This window comes from Lagenorhynchus albirostris, chromosome 8 (genome assembly GCF_949774975.1).
Source record: "Lagenorhynchus albirostris chromosome 8, mLagAlb1.1, whole genome shotgun sequence".
NCBI lineage: Eukaryota > Metazoa > Chordata > Mammalia > Artiodactyla > Delphinidae > Lagenorhynchus > Lagenorhynchus albirostris.
Genome location: NC_083102.1, coordinates 60,901,695 through 60,928,174, shown reverse-complemented (window position 1 = coordinate 60,928,174; position 26,480 = coordinate 60,901,695). Strand labels below are relative to the sequence as shown.

The 26,480-nt window shown below is 38.0% G+C and overlaps 2 protein-coding genes across 4 annotated transcripts in view; one reads left to right on the top strand and one right to left on the bottom strand.

Annotated features, from left to right (window-relative positions):
* UMAD1 (UBAP1-MVB12-associated (UMA) domain containing 1) overlaps positions 1-24,527 on the bottom strand; it is a 250,859-nt gene extending 226,332 nt beyond the window's left edge. The window contains exon 1 of one of the 3 annotated variants that reach the window (XM_060157078.1): positions 23,925-24,527. In XM_060157078.1, coding sequence (XP_060013061.1) covers positions 23,925-24,194 — 270 coding nt within the window. In that variant the 5' untranslated portion in view covers positions 24,195-24,527. Of the gene's footprint in view, positions 1-20,054; positions 20,167-20,194; positions 20,372-23,924 lie in introns of those variants that run through there. The other 2 variants (XM_060157080.1, XM_060157079.1) reach the window with 2 other exon arrangements.
* On the top strand, positions 20,291-23,578 carry RPA3 (replication protein A3). Its single transcript, XM_060157081.1, has 4 exons — positions 20,291-20,558; positions 21,618-21,692; positions 22,516-22,624; positions 23,195-23,578. Exons 1-4 carry the CDS (start codon positions 20,460-20,462, stop codon positions 23,275-23,277), a joined length of 366 nt encoding a protein of 121 aa, XP_060013064.1. The 5' UTR covers positions 20,291-20,459; the 3' UTR covers positions 23,278-23,578.
* Positions 24,528-26,480: the final 1,953 nt, after the last annotated feature.

Below are 26,480 nucleotides of genomic sequence, written 5' to 3'. Positions count from 1 at the left end.
AGCGGGACTGGCAATACCATTCTAAGATCCTCCCACAGCAAGAAAGCTGCATGGTTAGGTCACCACTCCAGCAGACAGATTTCCTTTCCCCACCTAAGACTAGAACTGGGAGAGAGAACGGAGGTAACTAAAACCCCACTAACATTTGCTGAGCTCCTACAATGTGTCACGCACTGTACCTAAATGCCTTATAGACTCTATCTCCTATAATCTTACAATCATCCCGCCAGGTACACATAACTATTCACAATGTGTAAGTGAAAGAATTGAAGTAAAGTCGGTTAAGTATTGATGCAAATGTATATGGCTAGTAAACAGTAGAGCTAGAATTTTAAACCAAGTCTTTTTGGTACCAAAACTGAATGCTTTACATCAACAAAGCACCAAAGACAAGGAGCCCTTAACAAGACATTTGTGTTGGACTTTAATATTTCCTAATATTAGTGAAATACATTTCATTAATTCCATTTCTGTCTTTCTAAATCCCTACTTTCCCAAGCCATGCTCAGCTCTGTGTTCTGAAGATATTTGCTAATTCCACAATATCCACGTTCCAGACTTTCACTTACTTTATATTTATATTTTATGAGTACTTATTAAGTGCTTAGGCCAGATACTGACCAGGCACTGCAGATGTAGCACTCAACTTATATTTACGGGAACAAACAGCAACCTGAAACTACCCCATTTTGGAGGCAATCCTGAGTAAACCTAAGAGGAATTTAGGAGCTCCATCCCAAAAGTGGAGGAGGCCTGGAACAGTCCTGCTGCCCCCAGCTGAGTATATGGGAAGACATGAGCACTCATGCTTCTGACTTACATGGCCTTGACAGTGGCCTTCTTCTGCCTGGAGTTATCAAGCATGTTCCAGCCTCATTTCCTTAGGTACGATTTCAGTATGTTAAAAACTGTCTACAATAAGCAAATTTTACATTTTATAAGTGGGTGAAATATCAAAATTTATTCTTAAAAATCCATTATCAGCCAGCAACAACACTCTTGCCTGGCTAAGCTGGGACCCAACCCAGAATGCCTCCTAATCCCCAAACATGGGAATCCTGGAACTGCTTCTACATGGATGGGGGATGAAGAGTTCACTGCCCAAGACACAGACTGGGAGAAAATCCATGCAAATCACAAATCTGATACAGGACATGTGTCTAGAACATATAAAGAATTCTTAAAATTCAATCATGAGAAAACAAACCAATAAAAACTGGACAAAAGCTATTAACAGACATTTTCCTAAAGAAGATATGTGGGTCTTCCCTGGTGATCCAGTGATTAAGAGTCCACCTGCCAATGCAGGGGACATGGGTTCGATCCCTGGTCCAGGAGGATCCCACATGCTGCGGGGCAACTAAGCCTGTGCACCACAACTACTGAGCCCATGCTCTAGAGCCTGCGAGCCACAACTACTGAGCCCACATGCTCTAGAGCCCACGTGCTGCAACTACTGAGCCCATGCACCTAGAGCCTGTGTTCTGCAACAAGAGAAGCCACCGCAATGAGAAGCCCGCGCACTGCAACGAAGAGTAGCCCCCACTTGCCACAACAATGAGAAAGCCCGCACGCAGCAACAAAGACCCAGTGCAGCCAAAGCAAAAAAAAAAAGATATGTGAATGGCAAAGAGCCACATGAAAGGATGCTCAACATTAGTCAATAGGCAAATGCAAATTAAAATCTCAATGAGATAACACTATATACCTATTAAAATATTAACAATTTAAAAGGCTTGCCATGCCAACTGTTGACAAAAATGTGGAGCAACTGGAACTCTTATACACTGTGGTAGGTGTAATAATATAGTACTGTGGCAGTTTCTTAAAAATGTAAACATACACCTACCGTATGACCCAGACCTCCTCCTTCTAACTATTTACCTAAGAGAAATGAAAGCATATGTCCACACTTGTACACAAACGTTATACAGCTTTTTTGGTAATAGCCCCAAACTGGAAAAAATCCAAATGTCCAACAACAGATAAAAAGGATAAACAAACTGTAGCATATCCATAATACTATTCAGAAATAAGGCATGAAGGCCTAAGATATGCTATGACATGCATGAATCTCAAAAAAATCAAGCTAAGTGAAAGAAGCCAGACCACAAAACACTTCTAGGAAATGCAAACTAATGTATAGTGACAGAAAGCAGATCAGTGGTTGCCTGGGGAATGGGAGGTTCAGGGAGGGAGGAATTACCAAGGATCACAAGCAAACTTTTGAGGGTGATAAATATATTCATGATCTTGATTGCAGTGATGGTTTCAGGGTATATAAACATGTCAAAACTCATCAAATTGTACACTTTCAACATGTACAATTCACCATATGTTGATAATACCCCAATAAAGCTATTTAAAAAATTCATTATTAGCATGATATTCTAGATGTTATATAAATGTTGTAGTTCACAATTATTCGTAAAATTGTCTCAAATCGCTTAAATGACTTTGTGTGTGTTACAAATGCAGTCTTGTATACAAAGCAAGATACTTCTTTCTCTATGCATTCACACAAAACTGAAAAATAAAAGGACAGCGTCTTCATTTTTAATGGCACGCAGACTGCATACAGAAAGCGACCCTGATCGCTACACAGCACAGATCCTACTGCTCTGAAGGAGGGCAGCACAAGTGATGTATTTATTTTTTCCTATTATTCTAAGACTTACCTTTTAAGTGATATTACCCATGACAAAAGGATTAAGGTAACCTGGTTTTCTCAATTTGATCACCTTCTTTCAATTTCAACAGACTATTTGACAATATAAATATGTCAAATAGACTGAAATGTATATGTGGGACTGATAAACAGCAGCCACTTAACTATATAAGAAAAAATATACATACACACATTTTTTCTTCACATTGTGTCAAAATCCAATAAATACGTAAATTCCATACTGCTGAAAAACTAAAATCCTAAACCATGTTTAATCCTCCTCTTCTTCTGTGTGGTGGGTTGTGAATTGCATGGTTAGACAAAAGGAATACAAATTTAGGTAACAAGTTTCCTAATTTCTTCCGAGATACCAAAAAAGACAATGGTCCCATACTTTTGATAGTTTTAATCTTGAAAGACAAGATTATATTACCCAAAACAGCATTAAACGGTACAAAACATTCCAGAAGGCTCAATGAGAATGAGAAGAGCCCTGTTACATTTCACAAACAGGTAGCCTTGAGTTTAACTTCATCTGATGGGCACAGATATAAACCAAGAAGAGAAGGAAGGCCTCTCCTATAAGAAGGATCACCAGGAACAATGAACAGAGAGTGTTTAGGAGACAGCAGAGAGAGTAACCTCATTAGAAGCGTGGAGGTAAGCAACAGAAATGAAGAATACAAAAGAAGAGACAAATTATTAAAAGGGCTACTAAGTCAAGAAAATGTTAGAATATCCAGAGTGGCTTACCGGGATTCATTTAATATTATTTTCTAGTCTAGGATCTTGAGGAAAGTAGTGTTTCAGAAGGATTAAATTTAAGACAATAGGTTAGACAACGTGGTTGGACCGAGTGATTATCATACTAAGTGAAGTAAGCCAGAGAGAGAAAGACAAATATCATATGATATTGCTTACATGTGGAATCCAGAAAAAAATGATAAAAATGAACTTATATACAAAACAGAAAGAGACCCACAGACATAGGAAACAAACTTATGGTTACCAAGGGGGAAAGGAGGGAAGGGATAAATTAGGAGTTTGAGATTAACATATATACCCTACTGTATATAAAATAGATAACCAACAAGGACCTACTGTATAGCACAGGGAACTATACTCAATATGTTGTAATAACCTATAATAGAAAAAAATATCAAAAAGAAAAAATATATATACATTATATATGTATATATATATGTATAATTGAATCACCATGCTGTATACCTCAAACTAACATGACACTGTAAACCAACTATATTTCAATAAAATAAAATAAAATAAAATAAAATAAAATAAAATGCTGGAGAGACTGACTGAGAGAGTGGAGCCATGAAGTTAGAACGTTGTAGCAAAAGGGACTGGACTACGGTGGGAGAAGTTTGAATGAAAAAGAAGGGGTGTACAGAAATGTGAAACAGGACCTAGTGACTTCCAACTCTACAAAATACTGATGGAAAGGAATTACTAAAAGACGACTGAAGTTTCAAGCCTGAGGGAGTAAAGAAAGTGATATTAAGAATAAGAAAAGGAAAGTCGGAAAAGGAAATTTAAGAGAAGAAAAAAATTAACTCCACTTCAGACAAGTTTACATGTAGGGAAACAATGACTGGTCCAAATGGAAATATGTGAAATGCAGTTGGAAAAATAGGACCTAGTGCTCCAATGAAAGGAATGAGTTGGAATTTGGGAGCTGTTAGCATGTAAGTGGTAGCTGAAATTATAAACATCAGTGGTATTTCAAACTGAAAATATAGAAGTTCAGGGACTGAGATCCTGATCTCTAACATCTCAAATTATAATATGAAAATACACCCCTTTAATTATCACCAAACGGATGTGTATACCCCCATTTCTTCAAATTTTTCAAAAACATACTTGGCTGTCATACCAGGACTAAAATGTTAACTCGACTATATTGTTTCACATTTCAAAACTGCAGAAACAACTGACCTCTTCAGTATAATCCAGGGGGGTAAATTCAAATGCCAGGCAGATAACTAAGAGTGAAACCAGCCGAGTCTGAGACAGGAGTGAAGGAAAGTGCAGGCTTGGTCTAAAGATGGCACCTCTAGGGAGGGGGGAGATGCCCAGCGAGCCACGAGGAGGAGCCCTTCACCAAAACAAGGCTTCTGAGGAACCAGTGAAAGAGCTTTGAAAGGTTTTGAGCTGGGAAAGCCTGGAATCAGATTTGCATTTGCTGTTATGGCCAAAGTAAAAAAAAAAAAAAATAACCATCACTAAAAAAATTAGGACAAGGCTGAGGCTACGGTTAGGGCATCTTCCCACTGACTCCTGGCCACCACCCAAGATGGTCCCAACGCATCTAGGAACCTCTGGGGAATGTAAATTGAAGATGTAAGGCTGCCTCTGTCTGAAGGTCCCTCCCTTTGATGCCTGTGTGTGGGACCATGGGCCTTGGACTCAGAACTCCTGTTCTCACTGTCACCCAGGCCTCTTGGAGAACATTTTAGCTGAAGTATGTGTTTTATACTATTTCATCCTTTCTAGTACTTTTTCCAACTTATTTGCTTTTTCAAAATGAAACTAGCAGGCTTTCTAATTATAAAGGTAATTTCTATTTTCTATGTGCAAATAAGTTTTGTACATTCTTAGGAAAAAAATATGGAGAAATATACACCAAACCTAATAGTTGTTCTTACCAGGAAGCATGACTAGTTTATATTTAATTTATGTTTCTTTTGTAGTATTTGCTTTTTTCTAAATCAAATATCATATATTGTTTTACAATAAAAAATATTAAAAAAATTTTTAATGACGTATACTTGATTTACAATCAAGAAAACTGTATATTCCTGTGTGCTGTGTTACTTTCAGGTGTATAGCAAAGTGATTCAGTTTATATATATATTATTTTCAGAATCTTTTCCATTAATGAATATAGTTCCCTGTGCTAGACAGTAGGTCCTTATTGCCATCTATTTTACATATAGTAGTGTGTACCTGTTAATCCCAAACTCCTAATTTATCCCTCCCCTACCCCCTTCGGTAACCATGACTGTTTTCTGTGTCTGTGAGTCTGTTTCTGTTTGGTAAATAAGTTCATTTGTATCATTTTTTTAGATTTCACAAGTAAGTAATATTATATGATATTTGGCTTTCTCTTTCTGACTTACTTCTTTTAGTATGATAATCTCCAAGTCCATCCATGTTGCTGCAAATGGCATTATTTTATTCTTTTTTATGGCTGAGTAATACTCCATTGTACCACAACTTCTTTATCCATTCACTTAGGTTGCTTCCATGTCTTGACTATTATAAATTGTGCTGCTATGAACATGGGGGTACATGTATCTTTTTTAATTAGAGTTTTCACCTTTTCTGGATATATGCCCAGGACTGAGACTGCTGGATCAGATGGTAACTCTACAAAAATAAAGATTTAAAAAAAAATTTTTTTTAAGTACCTTTGGCAGCTCCAACCACTGTTCCATGAAGGGATGTGGGCCCAGTGTCACCAAGTCTGATTCTTCAAGACAAACTAGAAATTCAACTATTATGTAAAAACCTAGTGTTTAGATGATAGCAACATATTCAAAAAGTTTTTAAAATATTCTGCAGACTGAATAAATCCTCTTCAAACTGGATTTGGCCTTCAGGTGTCAAAGTTTTAGACCTAGTTTAATAGCCTAAATCTAATCAGAATAAGGAAAAACTGTAAAAGACTTCGGAATTTAGTGGCTATTACGGCTAGCACGTCTGTCCTGGTTATCTCCACCTCTGTTTATCTGACTTGGTTATGTTACAACTCTGTAGAGACAGTTGATAACTTGCAGAAAATTGATAGGCATACAAATAATCCCTATCCACAGGATGCAATAACGCTACCCTAGGGACAGTGACCAGTTTTGCAATAATTAATAAATTCAACATTCCCTTATTTGACTGTATTTGTGTGGTGATACTTTGAGTTTTCTTTTGAACCAGTTGTAATATACTACTAATTTCTTCCTTAACTGATGAATTAATAAGTCTCTGACAGATTTTTATTTGTATGAAGGAGATGATTTTGTCCTCTTTTAAAGTGTATCCATTACCTTCAGAGTACCAATTAGGATTACCCAAATATTCTCCCTCTGTTTTTCCATTCATCTGGGTTTTTTATCTTTGAAAGTTTGTGATATTGGTGTCATGGGTGAGAGGTACAGGCATCTAAGAGGATAAGCAAGAGGGGAGCCAGGAAAGACATTTCAACTGATGTCACAGATGAGCTCCCAAAACAGTTTGAAGGCCCATGAATTAATGCATTAATAGAAATTTTATTTCCATCTGTCTGATTTTTGCTCAGAATCCTACCCACCCTCGCCAAAAAAAAAAAAAAACCACTCAGGAAAGAAAATAAAAACAAACTGAATCTTGGATCTACAGCTGTTTTCCAAACTGTAGGTCTCAACCCTTTACTGGAAATAAACTCAATTTAGTGAATCATGACCAGATCTTTGAATAGAATGAAATGTGGGGGGGGGGGAAGAGGAAGAGAAAAAAGAAAGGAGAAGCAAAAAGTTTATCAGAGAGTGTCACATGTGGTAAGTAATGTTTATGAACTTTGGCTTGTGGGTGCATGTACTAGGTCCTGACATGAAATGTCACATTTCATGTTTAGGTTGGAAACAAAAAAGTTTCAAAGACACTAATCCTACTTTGGTGCTCACACACTCCCTAAAAGAATTTTGTAAGATCATGTGCTCTCCTGTACATTTTAAGTTGACATCTAAACCTTTACACTGAAAATTATAGAGAATGTAGTTTCTAGCATATTATATTTATATGTTGAAATAAAACAACTGTATCATTCTTTTAAATTTATCTCATGTAATCTAAACACCACAGCATTTTAACATCCACCATCAGCCATTTTAAAATATATAAGCAAGTTCCTTCTTTTCTAACAGCAGGAAATTTGACATTGTTCTATTTTCTCCTTGAACTCATATTTCCATTTCATTTCCACTGATCTGGGGTAGCTCAGAGATGCCCTCAGAACACTTGTGCAGCTTTTACAACAAACCCAGATGAATACAAAGCAATGGTGACACTCTCATTTTTAAGAGAGTCTGTCTTCTAAGTTATCACTCCTAACCTTTTCACTTGTCACCTAACTGGAAAGTGGTATCATGAACACATATAACAGGCGTTAAACATTGAAGGTACATGATTTAATAAAACTCACTTCCCTATATGACTATATAGTTGCTTTTAGCAAACTGAGACATTAAACATGTATTATTTTCAGCCAAAACAGAACATCTAAAATACTTAGAAAGTCGGAAGACCTCAAGCTACAAATTGATGATTATAAAGCATAGGCAAGGGAGGGTTCTAGAAGAGTGCAGAGGAGCTCTGAAGAACTTCACAGTATAGATTTCAACAGGGGTGAAGCTGGGATTTTTTTCCTTGAATTTATAGTTTTTTATTTTTTTTTTCTATTCTTACAGTTTAAATCCTTTTCTTATTTTAGTTTATATTAAATTAAAGGCAGGAAAAGCTTTTCAGAAATGGGACACGTAGGATTCAAACATGAAATCCTTAAATATAATACAGGAAATCCTAGGTTAAAAGAGTACTGAAGGCAATGGGGGGAGGGGGTTGTAGTTTATCGCCTCAACTTGATGACTTTTAACACTTGGCTTTATTTGCCATGGACAGCAACACCCGGTTGCATTTGATAATCTCAACAGCCAGCTACTCCTCATTCCCATGCAAGATACCTACAACCAGGAACCGTTTGCAATCTTAGTTGTCACCATAATAATAAAATCCTGCTATCATGGAAGCATTACATGATCTGGAATTACTAATTTTCTCTAGCAGAATTGCTTTTCAAGCACATGATAAAGTTATTTTGAAAAGTCACAAGTTGGCCCAAGAAAATTTTAGAACAGAACCTTCTTTCTTCTCAGATCCCTTTTTCATCATTGAAAATTGACAGTCTCACTAAGGTAAAAGAGACCCCAGACAATTTTACTCTCCTCCATTTCTCTGTAAATTATCACCCCTCAAAGTCTCTATCAGAATCATGGGAAGTTTTGTGTAGTTTTGCTGCTGTTGTTGGATTTGGGGGTTTTGTTTTCCTTTTAATTAACTACCCTATTATTTTCAGAATCAAGAATGGTAGCCTGGCAATGATAAAGACTGACTGCTTTTTTCCACTACTGTCTCTTACTCATAAAATGAAAAATAGGATAGCATAAAAAAGTCTCCACTGATTCTACTAATTTAGGGGAGAGGAAATCACCTATTACATTGGACCAGAGTTTCTCAACCTCTTCACTCTTAGCATTTTAGACCAGATAATTCTTTGTTGTAAACTACTCCTCTGTAGATAGGTGCAATCACCTAGTATGTGATGCATTCTAGTCAGAAGCCATTTTAATTTCAAGAGGTTTTATTAAAACAAACAAAAACTTCCCTCCTTTTAATGCAGGACGTGCAAAAACCATTCTTTTTTTTCTAAAGAAGGATGTTAAATAGTGTGAAGAGAGATAAGCTTAGAAGATAAAGTTGCTGCCTTTGAGAGCTTATAACAAACCACGCTTATAAGTTATACCATTTTGGTCTCATTCATTGACGAAGAATGTAATTTAAAGGCTTTAGTGTTATCCCGACTCCTCTAAATTAATGACACAATTAGATATTTTTATGTTTTAGAAAAGTTACAAGTATAATTCTACATAACTGTCACACAAAAAAATTTGATTTTGGCTTAAATAACACTGATACCTACCAATAAAATACTAGTTTCTAACCACTGTGTTCAATGTTGTAAATCTAAAATGAAAACACACCCTGAAAAAGACCCCAGGCAACTCTAACAAAAGCATCTCTTCACATGAAACAAATACCTTAGGTGATTTATTTAAATAGGTGATTTATTTAATAAAGTCGTAAGGAAGAACGAAGTAGACCAATTGTGAGATCACCCCTCTTTACAACTCTCTATAGCACAGAGAAACGGAGAATTTAAAAAAATAAAATAAAGCATTATTCAGTGTGGGTCTTTAAATATCTTTATTTGCTCACTTAAATACATCTAACACACAACAGGGACCATTACATACATCTTCCAAAAAAACTCACTCCTCAATTGCCCATTAAAAATCTACATCATTCGACTTCCAGTACAATCTAACTGCATCATCAAAAGTATTTCCTTCCTAAATAAAAACAAACTTCTAAAATTCAGTCATTTGTTCATTTGCTCACTTTTTAATTCATTCAACCAACATGTTTTGAAGGCCAAATACTAGCCCGGCACAGTTCTAGGCCCTAGAGAACAACACCAAACAAGGCAGTTTCTCCAAATTCAAGGAACTATCTAATCTATTTGCTGCCTTTTGGCCTGCCTCTCTACCACCTCTCACAAGACCAGTGGGCACAAAGCATGGTGCCGAGTCCTGTGTAAAACCAGCATGGGCCAAGCAAGCGGCTAACAAGTTGTTAACAGTCTAGTCAAATATTGTTACCTGTCTGAAGACTTGCTTCAGACTCCTGAGTAAATAAGAAAGCTGACTGTTTCACCTCCTCCCAATTTTTCATCAAAATGCACATAAAGAAACATAAGAAAAAAACTGGCAATAACTATCAACCATATGCCAAAGTCTGAGTCAAATGTCCATGAACTCCACAATCAGTGGGGATTGACCAAGAAGTACAACTGACCAAGAGTTCATTACTGTGCTCTCTGCCACATGCTACATCTTCTGAAATCCTATCCAACGATGAATGAATGAATAAGCAAATAGACAAGCAAACTATTACAACAGGAGAGTGAACCACGAAGATGGAGAAAGTATTTCATCCATCCCCATTGCCTGAACTTAATTCTAAAACACAGCTGTATCTACCAGAAAAAAATAGGCTGCCAGACATCCCACTGCATGGGAATTCTTTCTAAAGTCTGGCAAAATTGGATTCCCTCCCTTGACCCTCCCCTTCTCCTGGGAGATCTTCTACTTCCATTCAAATATGATAGTTTTGGCCTTGGCAAGCAACAGGGAAAAGTAAGGAGGGAAATGGTTTATAACTGCCCAAGGAAGACTTTGTAAAACAGGGTCCCAGACAGAAAAAGCTCCATGAGCAGAACACAGGAAAGAGATCTACTTTCATGTTTGAAGAATTACAAACTGCTCCTAATTCTCTAATTCATTCAGAGATCTCAACGGTCTGAGCCACGGAAGACTCGATCTCGGCCTGGCAGACCCACACATGATGAGTTTCTGTTAGCCACTGTGAATTGAACAAGCCAAGGAACATGTGCAACCACCTGTCTTCCAGGACTAGACACGGAAACAAGAAGCTGCCTGCAATAGAAAGTTCAGTGAGGAAGACGAAAGTAGCCCGCTCCCCCAGTCTCTGCTTCAATGAATAAACATAAGGAAGGGAAAATACAGACTGAAAGATCAAGAGGAAAAATATCTCCCTGACGATAATTTTCCACAAGAAACTGTTGAACAGTATAGACAACATCTTGGTAACACTCAAATGGTTGTAAGAGGACACAGTCTCTTCCATCCAGGCTGCTGAGCAGAGCTGGGCAAAACATACCATCACCCAGATGCTTCAGGATTCTCACTCTCAGACAAGCCCACACACTTCCTTCCTTCTGGGGAAGCACCCTGGGGTTTTCTTCCACCTTTACTAACATCGTTCATCATCACTAAGATGTCCAGCAGATACTTTAGGACAATTTGCTCATGCTACTAACAGTTATAACTTACAATTTATTATTTAAGTACTTAGTGTAACCAGGCACTGTGCTCAGGGATTTACATATGCAAATCTTATTTAATGCTTTAAATAACCCCATGAAGCTTTATTATCTCCCATGTTTATACAGAAATTGAAGCTCTGACAGGATAATTTTTCCAAAAGTCACCTAAGTATCAAGATTTAATCTAGGTCTATATCCTTCACCCTGTGCTGTAGTGCTTCAGTGTCCAAGGCTGAGTCATCTTCCCAGCACACATGTCCTACTCTACTCTCTATCTCAGAAAAAAGCATGGTGGTCCAAACAGCTGCTAGAGACAGAACCATAAGTGTTACCTTAATTTCACCCTCTCCCTTTCATCCACTCTCCCCCACCCACTAAGTCCTGCAACCCCATGATATCTCATGAAACTTTTGGTTTCCTACTCTATTCCTACTGCCCCTACTTGGGTTCAGCTCACCAACATCTCTTTGATTACTGCAACCCCCTTGGGTGTCTCTCCAACATAGTGGACCCCGCTATGTTCCCAACATCTTTGTACCCAATCCTCCCCAAGTCCCCTTCTACACCATAGTTGTTTGGAAGATGTATGGCCAAGTGACTAGAGCTGGCAAATTAGATTCTCCCAAGAGCCGTTGACAAAGTTTGGGGTAACCATGCAGGTCTATGTAAACAGTGAAGCAACAATTGCTTGGCTGAAGAGAAAGTGGTCTCAAAAGAGACAGAAGACAGTCTGGATTCTGAAAGCTTTCCTCTTCATGGCTTCAGTGTCTTATAAGGCTAATAAACCTTAGGCTAGTCAAGCTAACCCAAAATAGTTCTAATCAGTTTCCTTTTGACCTAAAAGTAAACTGGCTAGAAGGTGGAGACAATCCAAATGTACCCAAAATAAAGAGTGGATAAACAAAATATGGTATTTACTACATACAATGGACTATTATTCAGCATTAAAAGGAATGAAACTCTGATACATGCTACAACATAGAAGAACCTTGAAGACATTATGATAAGTGAAATAAGCCAGACAGAAAAGGACAAATATTGTATGATTCTACTTATATGAGGTACCTAGAGTAGTCAAATTCATAGACTGTATAATGGGCAGAGAGTTTTAGTATGGGATGATGACAAAGTTTGGGAGATGGATGACAGCAATGGTTGTACAATAATGTGAATGCACCTAATGCCACTGAGCCATCCAATTAAAACTGGTTAAGATGGCAATTTTTATGTACATTTTACCACGATCAATCAATCAAAAAAAAAGTTAAAGCTTGTTTAAAAAGGTCATGTTACTTGTACCAAAAGCACCTTGATCAGGATATTCCTAGACATTCATCATCATGAAACCAGAATACTCAACCTAAAATGTCAAATTGATCACTCCCTTTCCAGCGCTCTCCTCCAGCATCACTATTAAGCTCAACTCCTTGGCATGGCATATAAGGAAGACATTCCAAATTCTGGTCTCTACTTAGCTTCATCCTTAATTCTCGCCACTCCCCAGTTCCCTACTATACCTTCACCAAGACCTTGTTATCCTCAACAACTAACAGAATCCCCACATTGGCTCTCTAAAAGAGTACTTGTGGTAATGTCTTAAATATAAATATGTATTTTTAATGTATGGCTAACCCAATAAAAGAATAAAGAAAATCTATAGAAGCCAGAAAAGAATCTATAAATCCACAAAGGTATATGCAAATACTAGAGTTAACATTTTCCCTGTGGCCACTTTTGATTTCTAATGACTAAAAGCCTGAGTTTTAATTATCCATGTCCCACAGGGAACAAGGACAAAGTCTGTGGCTAAACATCTTTGGAAGGAAACAAAGATCTTCTCTGGAGTAAAATACCCTCAAACTAAACCTCAAAAAAAATCAACAAAAAAGTTCCAAGAAACGTGAATTCATAATCAAAAAATACTGTACAAATAAAGAAATAAGCCACAGTAAGCAAGAGTCAACAGAATCAAAAAACTCTACAGAATCAGACCCATCAAGACTGTGGGTATCAAAACTAGACCATAAACAGACTTACTTTATATTCTGTAATATATGGAGAAATAAAGGGAGACCTAAGACTATGACAAAAGAGTATCAGTAAAAACTACTAAGATTTGTAAAAAGAACTAAACAGAACTTCTAGAAACAAATAAAAACTAGTATTGAAATTAAAGCAAATGACTCACAACTGCATAAAGAATTAGTAAACTGGAAAATTAGAAAAAATTATCCAGAATTCAGCACAAAGAATCAAAACCACTGAATTCTAAAACAGAGATCAAGAGCACATGAGGTCCTTCCTACTTCTAATCAGAGTTTCAGAAGGAGTTAGAGAATAGGAAAGAAGCAATATTCAAAGAGATAATGGTTGAAAATGTCCAAGTGCTGATAAAGACAAGATCATCAGATTCACAAAGCACAACATATTCAGCAGAAAACTAAATAAAAGAACTCCTCATCAGGATACATTATACAGTAAAACTGCAGAATACCAAAAACAAACTGAAGATCAAGCAGATAGAGACATGAAAGAACAAAATCACAATTTAAAAGAAAAGCAAATATTATAAGAGTAAAATAATATCAGAGTAACCTTGAGAGAAATTAATTGTCCATTTAGAATTCTATGTAGATAGATAATAAACCTATCTTTTGAAAACAAGAATGAAATAACCATATTCAGAAAAACACAAACTGATGGAATGTACTGCCAACAATTCTCACTGAAAGAACTTCCGAAGAAGGTACCTCAAAAAAAAAAAAAGGGGGAGGAAACAACAGAAAAAAAGTTGAGATGTAAAAATAAATAGTAAGTAAAAATAAATAAATAAATAAATAGTAAGTGAAGAAAATGATACATATATGAATAATTCCAAGCAAATATTAACTGCATAAGATAATAATAATGCCTAATTTGTGGAGTTAAAAAGAATCAAGATAGAACTAAAACTCTAGACAACAGCATACAATTGGAAAAAGGTCAGTGGAGTTGTAGGTTCTTGTCTTGACACAGAGTAAAGTAACTTTAGACTTTAATGTGTTTGTTAAAGCGTGACCACAAAATATTTTATTAAAGAATATGTAACATTCAAACTAATACAGAGGAATAAAGTGGAATTACAGGAAAAAAATAAAAAGTCAATTCAAAAGAAGGCAAGAGAGGAGAAAAAAATAAACAACAACAAAAAAAAGCAGAACACACAGGAAGCACAAAATGACTGTTAAAATGAATCCAAAAATATCAGGAGCCACAATCGATGTAAATGGACGAAAGATAGAAAAACTAAACCTCTAGCTATATGCACCATTTACACAAGAGAAACACCTAAAACATAAGGACCCAGAAAAGTTGAAAGTTATCAGGCCAACGCAGACACAAATACCACAAGGGTCACACAGTATAAATATCAAATAAGGTGTACTGGCGATAACATAGCAAGCACAGAAGTGGCAAAGCACTCATGATCCACCACACGCTAGTGTTCCCAGAAAAAAAGAATCCAGCTTCCACATAACCATTCCAGACTTCACATTATACTGCAAAGCTATTGTAATCAAAACGGTGTGGTACTAGCACAAAAACAGACATAAAGATCAATGGAAGAGAATAGAGAGCCCAGAAATAAACCCACACACCTACAGGCAATTAATCTTCAACAAAGGAGGCAAGAATATACAATGAAGAAAAGAAATTTTCTTCAACAAGTGGTGTTGGGAAAGCTGAACAGCTACAAGTAAGTCAATGAAATCAGAACACTCCCTCACACCACATACAAAAATAAACTCAAAATGGTTTAAAGACCTTAATATAAGACATGGCACCGTAAAACTCCTAGAAGAGAACATAGGCAAAACATTCTCTCATATAAAATGTAGCAGTACTTTTGTAGATCAGTCTCCCAAGGCAAAAGAAATAAAAGCAAAAATAAACAAATGGGAACCTAATCAAACTTAAAAGCTTTGGCATAGCAAAGGAAACCATAAACAAAACAAAAACATAACCTATGGAATGGGAGAAGATATTTGCAAATGATGTGACTGACAAGGGGTTAATATCCAAAATATACAAACAGCTCATATAACTCAACACTGAAAAAACAAACATCCCAATCAATAAATTGGCAGAAGACCTAAATAGACATTTTTCTAAAGAAGACATACAGATGGCAAACAGGCACGTGAAAAGATGCTCAACATAGCTAATTATTAGGGAAATGAAATTCAAAACCACAATGAGGTATCACCTCACACCTGTCAGAATGGCCATCATCAAAAAGTCTACAAATAATAAATGCTGTGGAGGGTGTGGAGAAAAGGGAACCCTCCTACACTGTTGGTGGGAATGTAAATTGGTGCAGCCACTATGAAAAACAGTACAGAGGTTCCTTAAAATACTAAATTAGACTACCATATGATCCAGCAATCCCACTCCTGAGCATATATCCAGAAAAGATGAAAACTCTAATTAGAAAAGATATATGCACCCCAATGTTCATAGCAGCACTATTTACAATAGCGAAGACATAGAAACAACCCAAATGCCCATCAACAGATGACTAGCTTAAAAAGAGGTGGTATGGCGTTTCCCTGGTTAAGAATCCGCCTGCCAATGCAGGGGACACGGGTTTGAGCCCTGATCCTGGAAGATCCCACATGCCGCGGAGCAGCTAAGCCCGTGCTCCACAACTATTGAGTCTGGGCTCTAGAGCTCGCGAGCCACAATTACTGAGCCCACATGCTACAAGTACTGAAACCTGCACGCCTAGAGCCCGTGCTCCACAACAAGAGAAGCCACCGCAATGAGAAGCTGGTGCACTGCAACGAAGAGTAGCCCCTGCTCGCCGCAACTAAGGAGAAGCCCACGAGCAGCAACGAAGACCCAACACAGCCAAAAAATAAGTAAATTTTTAAAAAAAGAAAAAAGATGTAGTATATGTATGCACACACACACACACACACAGAGTAGACGATTACTCAGCCATAAAAAAGAATGAAATACTGCTATTTCCAGCAACATGGATGGACCTAAAGAATATTATACTAAGTAAGTCAGACAGAGAGAGACAAATACTATATGACATCACTTATATGTGGAATCTAAAAAATAAAAAAATTAATCTATATACAAAACAGAAACAGACTCAGACATAGAATTTATGGTTATCAAAGGGGAGAGGGAAGCAGGGAGGGATAAATTAGAAGTACGGGATTAACAGATAGGAACTACTACACATAAAATAGATAAGCCACAGAGATTTACTGTATAGCACAAGGAACGATATTCAGTATCTTATAATAACCTACAATGGAAAAGATTCTGAAAGGAACATAAAACTCAGTCACTTTGTACACCTGTAACTAACACAATATTGTAAATTAATTATACTTCAATTAAAACAAATAATAAGAATCCAGCCTCCACACATTTGGGCAATTCTGTCATAATGGAAGCTTACTGCTTAAAGAAGCGCCTTGCTGGGAAGGAGCTGCTGGAGCCCACAGGCTAGTATCAGTCTGCTCCTCCTTTGAGCTGAGACCTGCCAGGTCAGCTCTCTGATAAGCCACCAAAGAGATGAGGAAATGAACATCCAAGCTCATGAGTCTTGCCTCCCTTAGGTGAAGTACTGGAAGGAAAAAGAGACAGCAAACAAATTCTAACAAAAAGAAAGCCGATGTGTCTACAGTAGTAGCAACAAAATTAACTTTAAGGCAAAAAGCATGATTTGAGATAGTCACTACTTCATCGCACCATTTTATTTCATAATCTTCATCTTGTATGTAGTGAAAACCAAATCTTCAAAAAAATATAGCACAAGTCATCAGAAGTTCAAGGAGAAACTGCCAATGCTACCATTTGTAATTATCTCTATAATTGAGACATTAATCAGACAAAAGGTAAGAAAATAGAAACAGCTGAATACTGCAATTAACAAGTTTGATCCAATAACTGGAAAACACAATTTTTTTCCGAAGAATACATGAAACATTTGCAAAAACTTGATGTCTTAAAGCAAGTCTCATACTTTCAGAGTTAGTATCAGACAGACCATACCATTTGATGATAATGTAATTACACTAGAAATTAACAGCAAAACAACTTTAATAAATAAAACCTATATATTTGGAAACAAAAACAACCCTTGAATCAAAGAAGAAATATGCTGTAAACTAGAAAATATTTAAAACTTAATGATGATGAACACCTACTTATGAAAAACTTGTGGGGTATGCTTAAAGCAGAAGGTACAGGTTACTATACCAAACCCAGAACGTTTTACAGGTGAGTTCTACCTAACAGTCAATGAACAGGTATCTCCAAGTTTACACAAAATCTAGAGAATAGAGAAAGCACTCCATAACTGATTTCATGAGACTACTCTAATGCTAATAATACCAAAATCTGACAAAGATTATATACAAGCAAGAAAAACTACAGGCCAGTCTCACTCATGAACATGAATGCAAAAATCCTAAACAAAACAATAGCAAATCAAATCCAGGAATACGGAATAAAAGATATCATAACCAAGCTGTGTTTCTTCCAGGAATGTGTTATTCACCACTGAAAAATATATTCCTCTCAATCATCTCAAGGCAAAAAAAATGCATTTGATCAAACTCCATAAACACTCAGTTAAAACTTTTATCAAACTAGGAATAGAAGGGAAAGTTCTTAACCTAATAAGTAGAACTCCAAGGTGTAAAGGACTTCCGGGAGGGCTCTTTAAAGGGAGCTGAGTCCCATGAAGGTAGACCCTTTTGTCTGCCCACTTCTTTGCTGCTTGGAATGGGGACTACATGGCTGATGTTCTACCACCTACCCTGGTCTATGAGGTGATGTGGATCAACTGGAATTCTCCTACACTCCTGACAGGAGGATAAATCGGTACCACACCATTTACGAACGGCTACACGCGTGATAAAACTATACAGAAAAGCTTAGGGTGCTTAACACAAAGTTCAAGAGAGTGTTTCTTTCTGGCTGGTAGAGAGGAGGACTTAACTGAGGATGCCCACCCCTAACGGTGAAGTTCCATTTCTTACTCTAAATGAGAGGCCCACATGGGCTCATTTCATTTCTCTGGAAACTATACCTATCAGCTATATATACTCTTCTCTGTGCATTAGATATCACGTAATAAATTTCACGTGACTGAAAAAATATCCAAGAAGCTATTTTAAATTATCTTCTTGCTCATCTCCCTGTTTAGAAAAAAGATGCTCTTGTAGGCAAAAGTGGTTTTTTAACTGTCATAAAACAGTGCTATTAGCATCTGGTGCTTTAAGGGCTGCTCTTTAAAAAACAGTTGCTATTAAAGATATTCATGTGTACTCTACCCTATATAATGCAATCAACTTGGTTTCCAAACCCTGAAGTGCAGAAGATGTTAAGGCTCTGCACGGAATATAAAAGAGGCTCTGCTCACTTGCACCGACAACCACTTTTTTATGCACCAACTGACATGCACCCTGCATCTGCTAACGAAATCCTTCAGATGTTTCAGTGACAGCAACATTAAAAGGCAAATATATTTACATAGATGCTAAGTGCTAAATAAACACGGAGAGATGCAAACTATCATTTAATCACGGCACATCAGATTTCCATCTTAAATTGCCGCGTGACGTCTCAAACAGGAACTTCTTAGCTTAAGGCAACTGCGGGACTAAACTGGAGACTCTAGGTAGGCACCTGAATTGGCTTTAGGCAAACTGATGGACTCGGTTTCCAAAAACTAATAATAACCCCCCCCCCGATTTTTCTTTTTCCAATTTCCGGAGCACCGTTGGCAGGTTTTTTTAATGAGCACTCATTCGGGAATATCGCTGGCAAGGCAGGTATCAAATCCCGGAAGATAAAGCCCCCCAAATCAACAGCCACATGAGCCAGCAACAGATTCAAGAATCCCCTCAAATCTCCTTCAAACGCGTTATCCTCCACGCCTCCTCATCTCCCCTCCAGAGTCCTGAGGTGTGGAAAGCAATAGGGAAAAAGATTCCTGGGGAGTTAAGAAGAAAGAGTCCGTAAATCATATGCACAAAACTCAGTCAGCTGGGACCTTGCCATTGAGTTATCTAACCTCCTCATTCTGCGGTTAGGTAAATCATGTCTCAGGAAGAAACGCACCTGCTCAGAATCTAACAGCCATTTAAATTCGTCTCCTCTCCTAGCCCAGTGGTCCTTCCCTCACCCCCTCCCAAATGCTTCAATTCGTTGCTAACAGTGAGGTGAGAAAACCCGCACCTCCACAGTGTGGCCAGAATGTCGGGGCTAAAAAGGGTCATAGAGGTAATGGGGTCAGGCCCCTCCTTTCACAGGTGGGGAAACTGACGAAGGAAAGTAACGCAGCTGGGGCGGTAAATCAGCGACCCTCTGCCACCGAGCAGCAGGAGCTTCACAAAGGCGATGAAAATCACTGGCGACCCCACTTCTCGTTTCCAGAAGGGCGGGGGTCAAAAAGAGACCCGCTCCCTAGGTTTCATTCAGCAAGAACCCCGCGCTTCCCAAGCAGAAGTGGGAAGAGGGGAGGCGGGGAAATGCTAACAGCTGGTGGCGCAGCACCGAGAGTGCCACGGGGGAACAGGTACCCACTCCCGCCTCTCTCTTCCGCAACAGAAAAGCTGGGGCGACTCCCGCGAGAAGAGGTACCTGAAGCTCGCGCCGCAGTCCCCCGCCGCACCAGCACAGGAGCCCGCCACCCTGCTTCCGGGGTTAAGTCGCGGCGGGGAAGACCGATACTTCAGAAGGGAGCCTCAGCCCCGCCCCATCCAAGCCCCGCCTCCACGTACGCTTCACGGAAGACTCAGGTAACTTCCGGGACGCCGCGCGTCACTAAGCAGCCTATTCCCCACTTCCGGACGGGTCCTTGCCTTTTTCTTCGCTTTCGGGGGACTGCGCGATTGCTATCGAGATTTCCGTGCGTTTGATTGGTGGAGCGAGAGTGCTGGCCTCCGCCGATTGGTTTCGGAGGAATCCGCCCCGTAGACGTCCGTGGGGCGCACAGTCTCAGTTGTCCGCTAGTTTCCTGCCGGCTGCTGGCATTGCGTTGCAATCATGGTGGACGTGATGGAGTCGCCGAAGGCGCGCATCAACGCCAGCATGCTAGCTCAGTTCATAGACCAGCCCGTTTGCTTCGTAGGGAGGCTGGAGAAGGTGCGCACACTCACCACCCTGGGCTTCTTGGGGGAGGGGCCCGTGACAGTCAGGGTGGCGGCCTCAGGGTATGTAACGGAGGGTGAAGGAGGAGGGACAGCCTTATAGCATCACTGCGCTCCCCATTGCTTTATTGCTCACAAGGGAACTTTTTGCACATTTTAACCATTGCAGCCCAATTTTGGCGCTTCTTTTAGGACGCGGAATCGCGACGTTTTCGAACGCGCTCCTTTCTAAATTCTAGCGTCCCACCCTCGTTTGTATTTACTTAAAGGAAATTATAGACATAACTCCATCTACTTCCTGGTTTTTTAGTTACCCAGATTTGACAACTAGTCCAGTTTTCTTGTTTCCTTCTTTTATGCAGTTTCCTCTTTTCTCAGACTTCGTTTTCTCGTTGAAGTCTCTCTTCTATAAAACATTCTTTGACTGTACTTCACGGATCCAATACCAGTCTGTTACGTTACCCCATTATTAGAGTGCAGCCCTTCATCCTGCTGGTGAGAAGCAGGCCCAAAGTGTCGGGACCAGGGAACCTAGAAAACTTTTGTATAAAGGCTTACTAGTTTATTTCAGTCACATATCTTCTTGAAATCGGTGTATTCGGACTTCACAGATAGGGAAATTGGTTAGGAGTAGTGTATGGTTCAAGGCCTCAGTAAGTAGCAAAGCTGTCATACAAACCAGATCTGACTGCACTCTGCCGCTTACAGGACTAGAACCTAGGTTTTCTGACAACCAGTTCTCTCTTTACTTCCTCATGCCTAATTTTTAAAAACATATCATCTGTTTTAGATAATATGGACTCTTTAATTGTTCTTAGCATAGGGTTGCCAGATTTAGCAAATAAAAATACAGGACACATTTGTATGGAAAATGTTTGTTGTTTATCTGAAATACAGATTTAACTGAGCATCGTTTGATCAGGTATGTATGGTAACACACGATAATGTGAACCAGTTAAACTGTTCAAAAACAATTGCTTTGTGTGCATCGATTAAGTAAGTTTGGGTCAATCTGCTCATCTTTTGTCAAACTTTTAATATTTTTATTTTTCAGATTCATCCCACTGGGAAAATGTTTATTCTTTCAGATGGAGAAGGAAAAAATGGAACTATTGAGTTGATGGAGCCTGTATGTTTAAGTATTAATCCTATGTATATTATCATTAATTCTTCATCTTGTTTTGGTTTGTTGCTCATGTTTCTGATTCTTGGAGTGGATGTATGAAGGACCAGCTTATCAAACTTCCCTCTCTAAAATCAAATATTTGTCCTCTTCTTACATTATATTTCCCTTTACATTTCTAACCAATGATTTTTTTGGCTCTGTTATTTTTTTAATACACCCCTTAAATGCTGGTGACAATTCTCATTCCTTATGAAAATTACGTAAGAAAAATCTTCCGTTTAAATCACTTTTTCCTCCCTCAAGAGTTTTACATTTTTAAAATTCGGTTTTCTACTTTTGTTTACATTTATTTTCAGTTGTCACTTATTTGTTTTTACATTTTATGTTTATTGTACTTAAAAATATTTTCTTGGTCTTTTATGAAGACAGATCTGTATGCTGTTTGGTTATTGGATGCAGAACACACTGTACAAATGTAGTTAATAGAAAGTTCCTTTCAATGGGTCCTTTTAAACAAATTACTCCTTGTGGAAATGCTGGACATTCTCAGTATCTTTAAGTGATTTTGTCTTCAACTTAAACATTTAACTGTATCTTTGGACCCGAAGCCACTGCTAAAGGTAACAGGACTAGTGACATGCTAACAGTAATAAGTACTCAAACGTTTTTTAACAAGTTATAATTCCATTTTTGCATTGATAAATTTTAAAATGATTTTGCTACATGAAATGAAAGATAAGATTAGTAAACTGTAGAACAATTTTCCAAGTTAATTATCAACTGAAAATGTGATAACACCAAGTTGACATTTTGTTCTTTGTGTTAGCTTGATGAAGAAATCTCTGGAATCGTGGAAGTAGTTGGAAGAGTAACGGCCAAGGCAACCATTATGTGTGCATCTTATGTGCAGTTTAAAGAAGATAACCATCCTTTTGGTAAATAAAACGTTCTGTAATTCATGGAATTAGGTGGAAAACAATTTTATTTTTAACTTGCTATATCTTGGTCTTGAGTTTCAGTCCTGCTACGTTTTCAATTTCTATAGAATTTTCTGATCCAAAAGGAAAATGGTAGGACATTTTGGCCTGCTTCTAAACAGTGCTTGTGTATGTAGGAAACTCAACAAAGATTAATTAATTAATATTTGTGGAAATAAAAATTTTTTAAATGGGGTAAACAAAAATAATGTTAATAGTTTTGTTTGATTTTAATATATAGATTAAAGGCATCAAATAATGCATAGCACCTAAAACACAACCAGGCAAGAACTGTGCCTGTACAATGGATGTCAAAATGGGTGGTCTCCTATACTCCATGTCTTTTATTTTTTGGAGCCATAGTTAAATAAATATGATGATCTATATCTCAGTTTTAGGAAATGGATTGTGAAAACAAGTTGACCTCTAAAAGGGAGAGAAAAGAGAAATAGGTATAACTCTTTAGATAGTAATTGATGTTACAGCTTTCCACTGTAGATTAAATGTTTGCTGAACTGTTTCTTTCAGATCTTGGACTTTACAACGAAGCTGTGAAAATTACCCATGAGTTCCCTCAGTTTTTTCCTTTGGGGGTTTTGCAGTATGCTTGAACTTGATGAATTTTTTATGATTGCCAATGAGCTACATTGAAGATTATTAAAGGAGGCCCCTGCTATTTAAAGGAGAGACTCCTGTGATTTTTAATACTGCTATTTGTTCTCTTTTTAATTTCATTTACCTAACGTTATTAGATAGTCCAGTATGGCATTTTCAACAGAACTGGTTTATTGACAGTTCTCACCTAAGTCGTCATAAAGAATCATTTCTCTGGCATATGGTCAGATTGGATGCAAGAAAAAAGCAGCTGGCTGAGTTTAGTTTTCTGTTTCATTAATAAAAGTTTAAATGATACATATCGTTGGTCATATCATTCTTATTCTTCTAGTCATCTATTCAGGCACAAACTTGGAATTTCATAGCTGTAAGGTCAGGACTTAGACTTACCAAATGAAACCCTGGGCCAATTGTGTTAAGAATTTACTTGCTACCTCATGAATTACACCATGTTAATTACTTCCTTGACACTCTGAAAAAATGATTTTATTAAAACAGCAAATAGAATCCAACATCTTATGTAATTTGTGAGTACCTACATTAGTCAGTGCTCTCTAGAGAATCAGAACCAATAGGATATATATGGATATATATATATATATATATATATATATATATATAATTGTTATGCAGATTGGCTTACATGGTTATAGAGGCTGAGAAGTCCCAGGATCTGCCATCTGCAAACTGGAGAACCATGAAAGCTGGTGGTATAATACAGTGCGAGTACGAAGGCCTGAAAATAAGGGAAGATGATGGTGTAACTCGCAGTCTGAAGACCTGAGAACTGGGAGGACACTGGTGTAAGTCCCAGAGTCTGAAGGCCCGAGAACCTGGAGCTCCAGTGTCTGCAGGCAGGAGAAGATGGACATTCCAGCTCAAGGAGAGAGCAAATTTGCCCTTCCTCTGCCATTTTGTTCTATTTGGACTCTCAACCAATTGAATGATGCCCACGTACTTTGGCAAGGGCCATCTTTACTCAGCCTACTGATTCAGATGCTAATCTGTTCCAGAAACACGCTCACAGATACACCCAGAATAATGTTTTACCAGCTATCTGGGTATCCCTTAGCTCAGTCATACTGACACATAAAAGTAACCATCATAGCATCTCTTTCTCAGGATTTTAAAACTGAGCATTCACTAGGCCAAAAAAGGGATACCTGATCATTAAAACAGTTGGTGGAATCATTTAATTTTTTTTTAATTCTTTTCAACTGTCATTATCCTTAATATGAAATTCCTACTGACTTGTACTTCATACCACCAAGTACCATTGGGAGTGAGCAGGCACGGGTGTCACAAGGGTAGGACAGTAATACAGAGTAACTGGTGTCCTATGTGGCCACAAGTTTTATGGCCTGACCCATTTTCTTCAGTGAGGAAATAAACTAATTCTAAATCCATTTACGTTGTAAATTATACCAGAAATATTTATTTTAAATTGGTACCATCTTCAATTTCAACTTTCATCGCAAAATATTCTACAAATTACTTAAGCAACAGAGCTACTCATGGTAAAGCATTTTATTACAGGAAGTAAAGACAATCGTAATTGAAATTTAGGTGTAGGAGGGACATCAGCTAATCTCAATAACACAGTGTTATCTCCAGTGCTAGAGAAGGGGTCAGTCCTCAATTGTGTTAACCTCGGAAAACTCAGTGCTATTAAATGTTAAAGGTGTCCTGTTTGAAACCTTCCCTTGAACTACTATGTTCAGTAAAGTGGACTAAATGACTAGGGTACCTTGCTTTCTGACAAGTGAATCCTTTACAGTAATGATTTATGGTGCCATTTCTCTAGCCCCAGCCTCACCTCTGAGCTGTTCAACATCTGCACTTGCATGTCCCACCAGCGCTTTAGCTTGAATGAGTGTAGTTTGAATAGATGCAGCCCCCCTGCCTTGTGTTCCCTGACTTTTTAGTAATAATTTTTTAAAGATATTTCACATATATAATTCACCTATTTCAAGTGTACAATTCTGTGGCTTTTAGTACACAGAGTTGTACACCCATCACCACAATCAATGTTAGAACATTTTCATCACCCCAAAAAGAACTGTACCATTTACCTGTCATGGCCCAGTCCCTACACCACCACTACCCGCTCCCTGGCCCTAAGAAGCAACTAATCTACTTTCTGTCTATAGAGTTACCTGTTCTGGATATTTCATATAAATGGAATCACATATGGCCATTTGTGACTGACTGATTTAGCATAATGTTTTCAAGGTTCATCTGTGTTATAGCATATATCAGTGCTTCATCCCTTTTTATGGCCAAAAGTATTCCACTGTGCGGATATACCACATTTTGTTTATCCATTCATCAGTTGCTTTACATTTGGGTGGTTTCCACCATTTAGGTATAATGAACTATGAACATTCATGTGTAAGTTTTTGTGTGTACATATTTTTTCTTTCTCTTGGGTATATACCTAGGAGAGGAACTGCTGTATCAAATGGTAAATATGTTTAACTTTTGAGGAACTACCAGACGGTATTCCAGAGTGGCTATACCATTTTACATTCCCAGCAGCAGTGTTTGAGGATTCTAATGTCTCCACATCCTCAACACTTATTATCTGACTTTTTTATTATAGCTATACTAATGGGTGTGAAGTGATTTTGATTTGTTTCTTTTAAAGTTACCATAAGCCACTCTGTTGGCCAGAAAAGCTTGAATGGGCCACAAGTTTCACTTTTTCACCTTTTCACTGCCACTGCCACTACAAGTTCAGACAATTGTCATCTCTCACTTGAGCTATTCCAACAGCCCTAAATATATTACTGGACTTACTGCTTCCAGCCTCTTCCGATCACCCGGCCAATAGAGTTGCGTTAAACATCGATCGTACTACAATCGATACTACAAAGTTTAAAAACCAGAGAAGTGTGAATAGGGGAAAACTTCCTGGAAAGCTTACAGTGGAGAAACCTGGCCAATATGACCTTAATGAAGTGAACAAGGCTAACACCACCAGTGATGACATGTGGATAAATCGTGTGCCCTCTGATGGGATAAGAAAGGTGCTTCACCTTTGTGCTATTTTTTCATACATGCATAATGCCAATCTAAGCATGAGAAAATATCAGACATACCCAAATTGAAGGGCATTCTACAAACTGATCAGTACCCCTCAAAACTGTCAAGGTAATGAGGAAAGACAGAATCTCACAGAGCACAGAAGACTAAGGAG

What these genes read in the sequence shown, in the direction of transcription:
- RPA3 (XM_060157081.1), top strand. Translation starts at nt 20,460, where the DNA reads ATGGTGGACGTGATGGAGTCGCCGAAGGCGCGCATCAACGCCAGCATG. An exon ending in TCGTAGGGAGGCTGGAGAAG is followed by an intron (nt 20,559 to 21,617) that starts GTGCGCACACTC and finishes TTTATTTTTCAG; the next exon opens with ATTCATCCCACTGGGAAAAT. An exon ending in AGAAGATAACCATCCTTTTG is followed by an intron (nt 22,625 to 23,194) that starts GTAAATAAAACG and finishes TGTTTCTTTCAG; the next exon opens with ATCTTGGACTTTACAACGAA.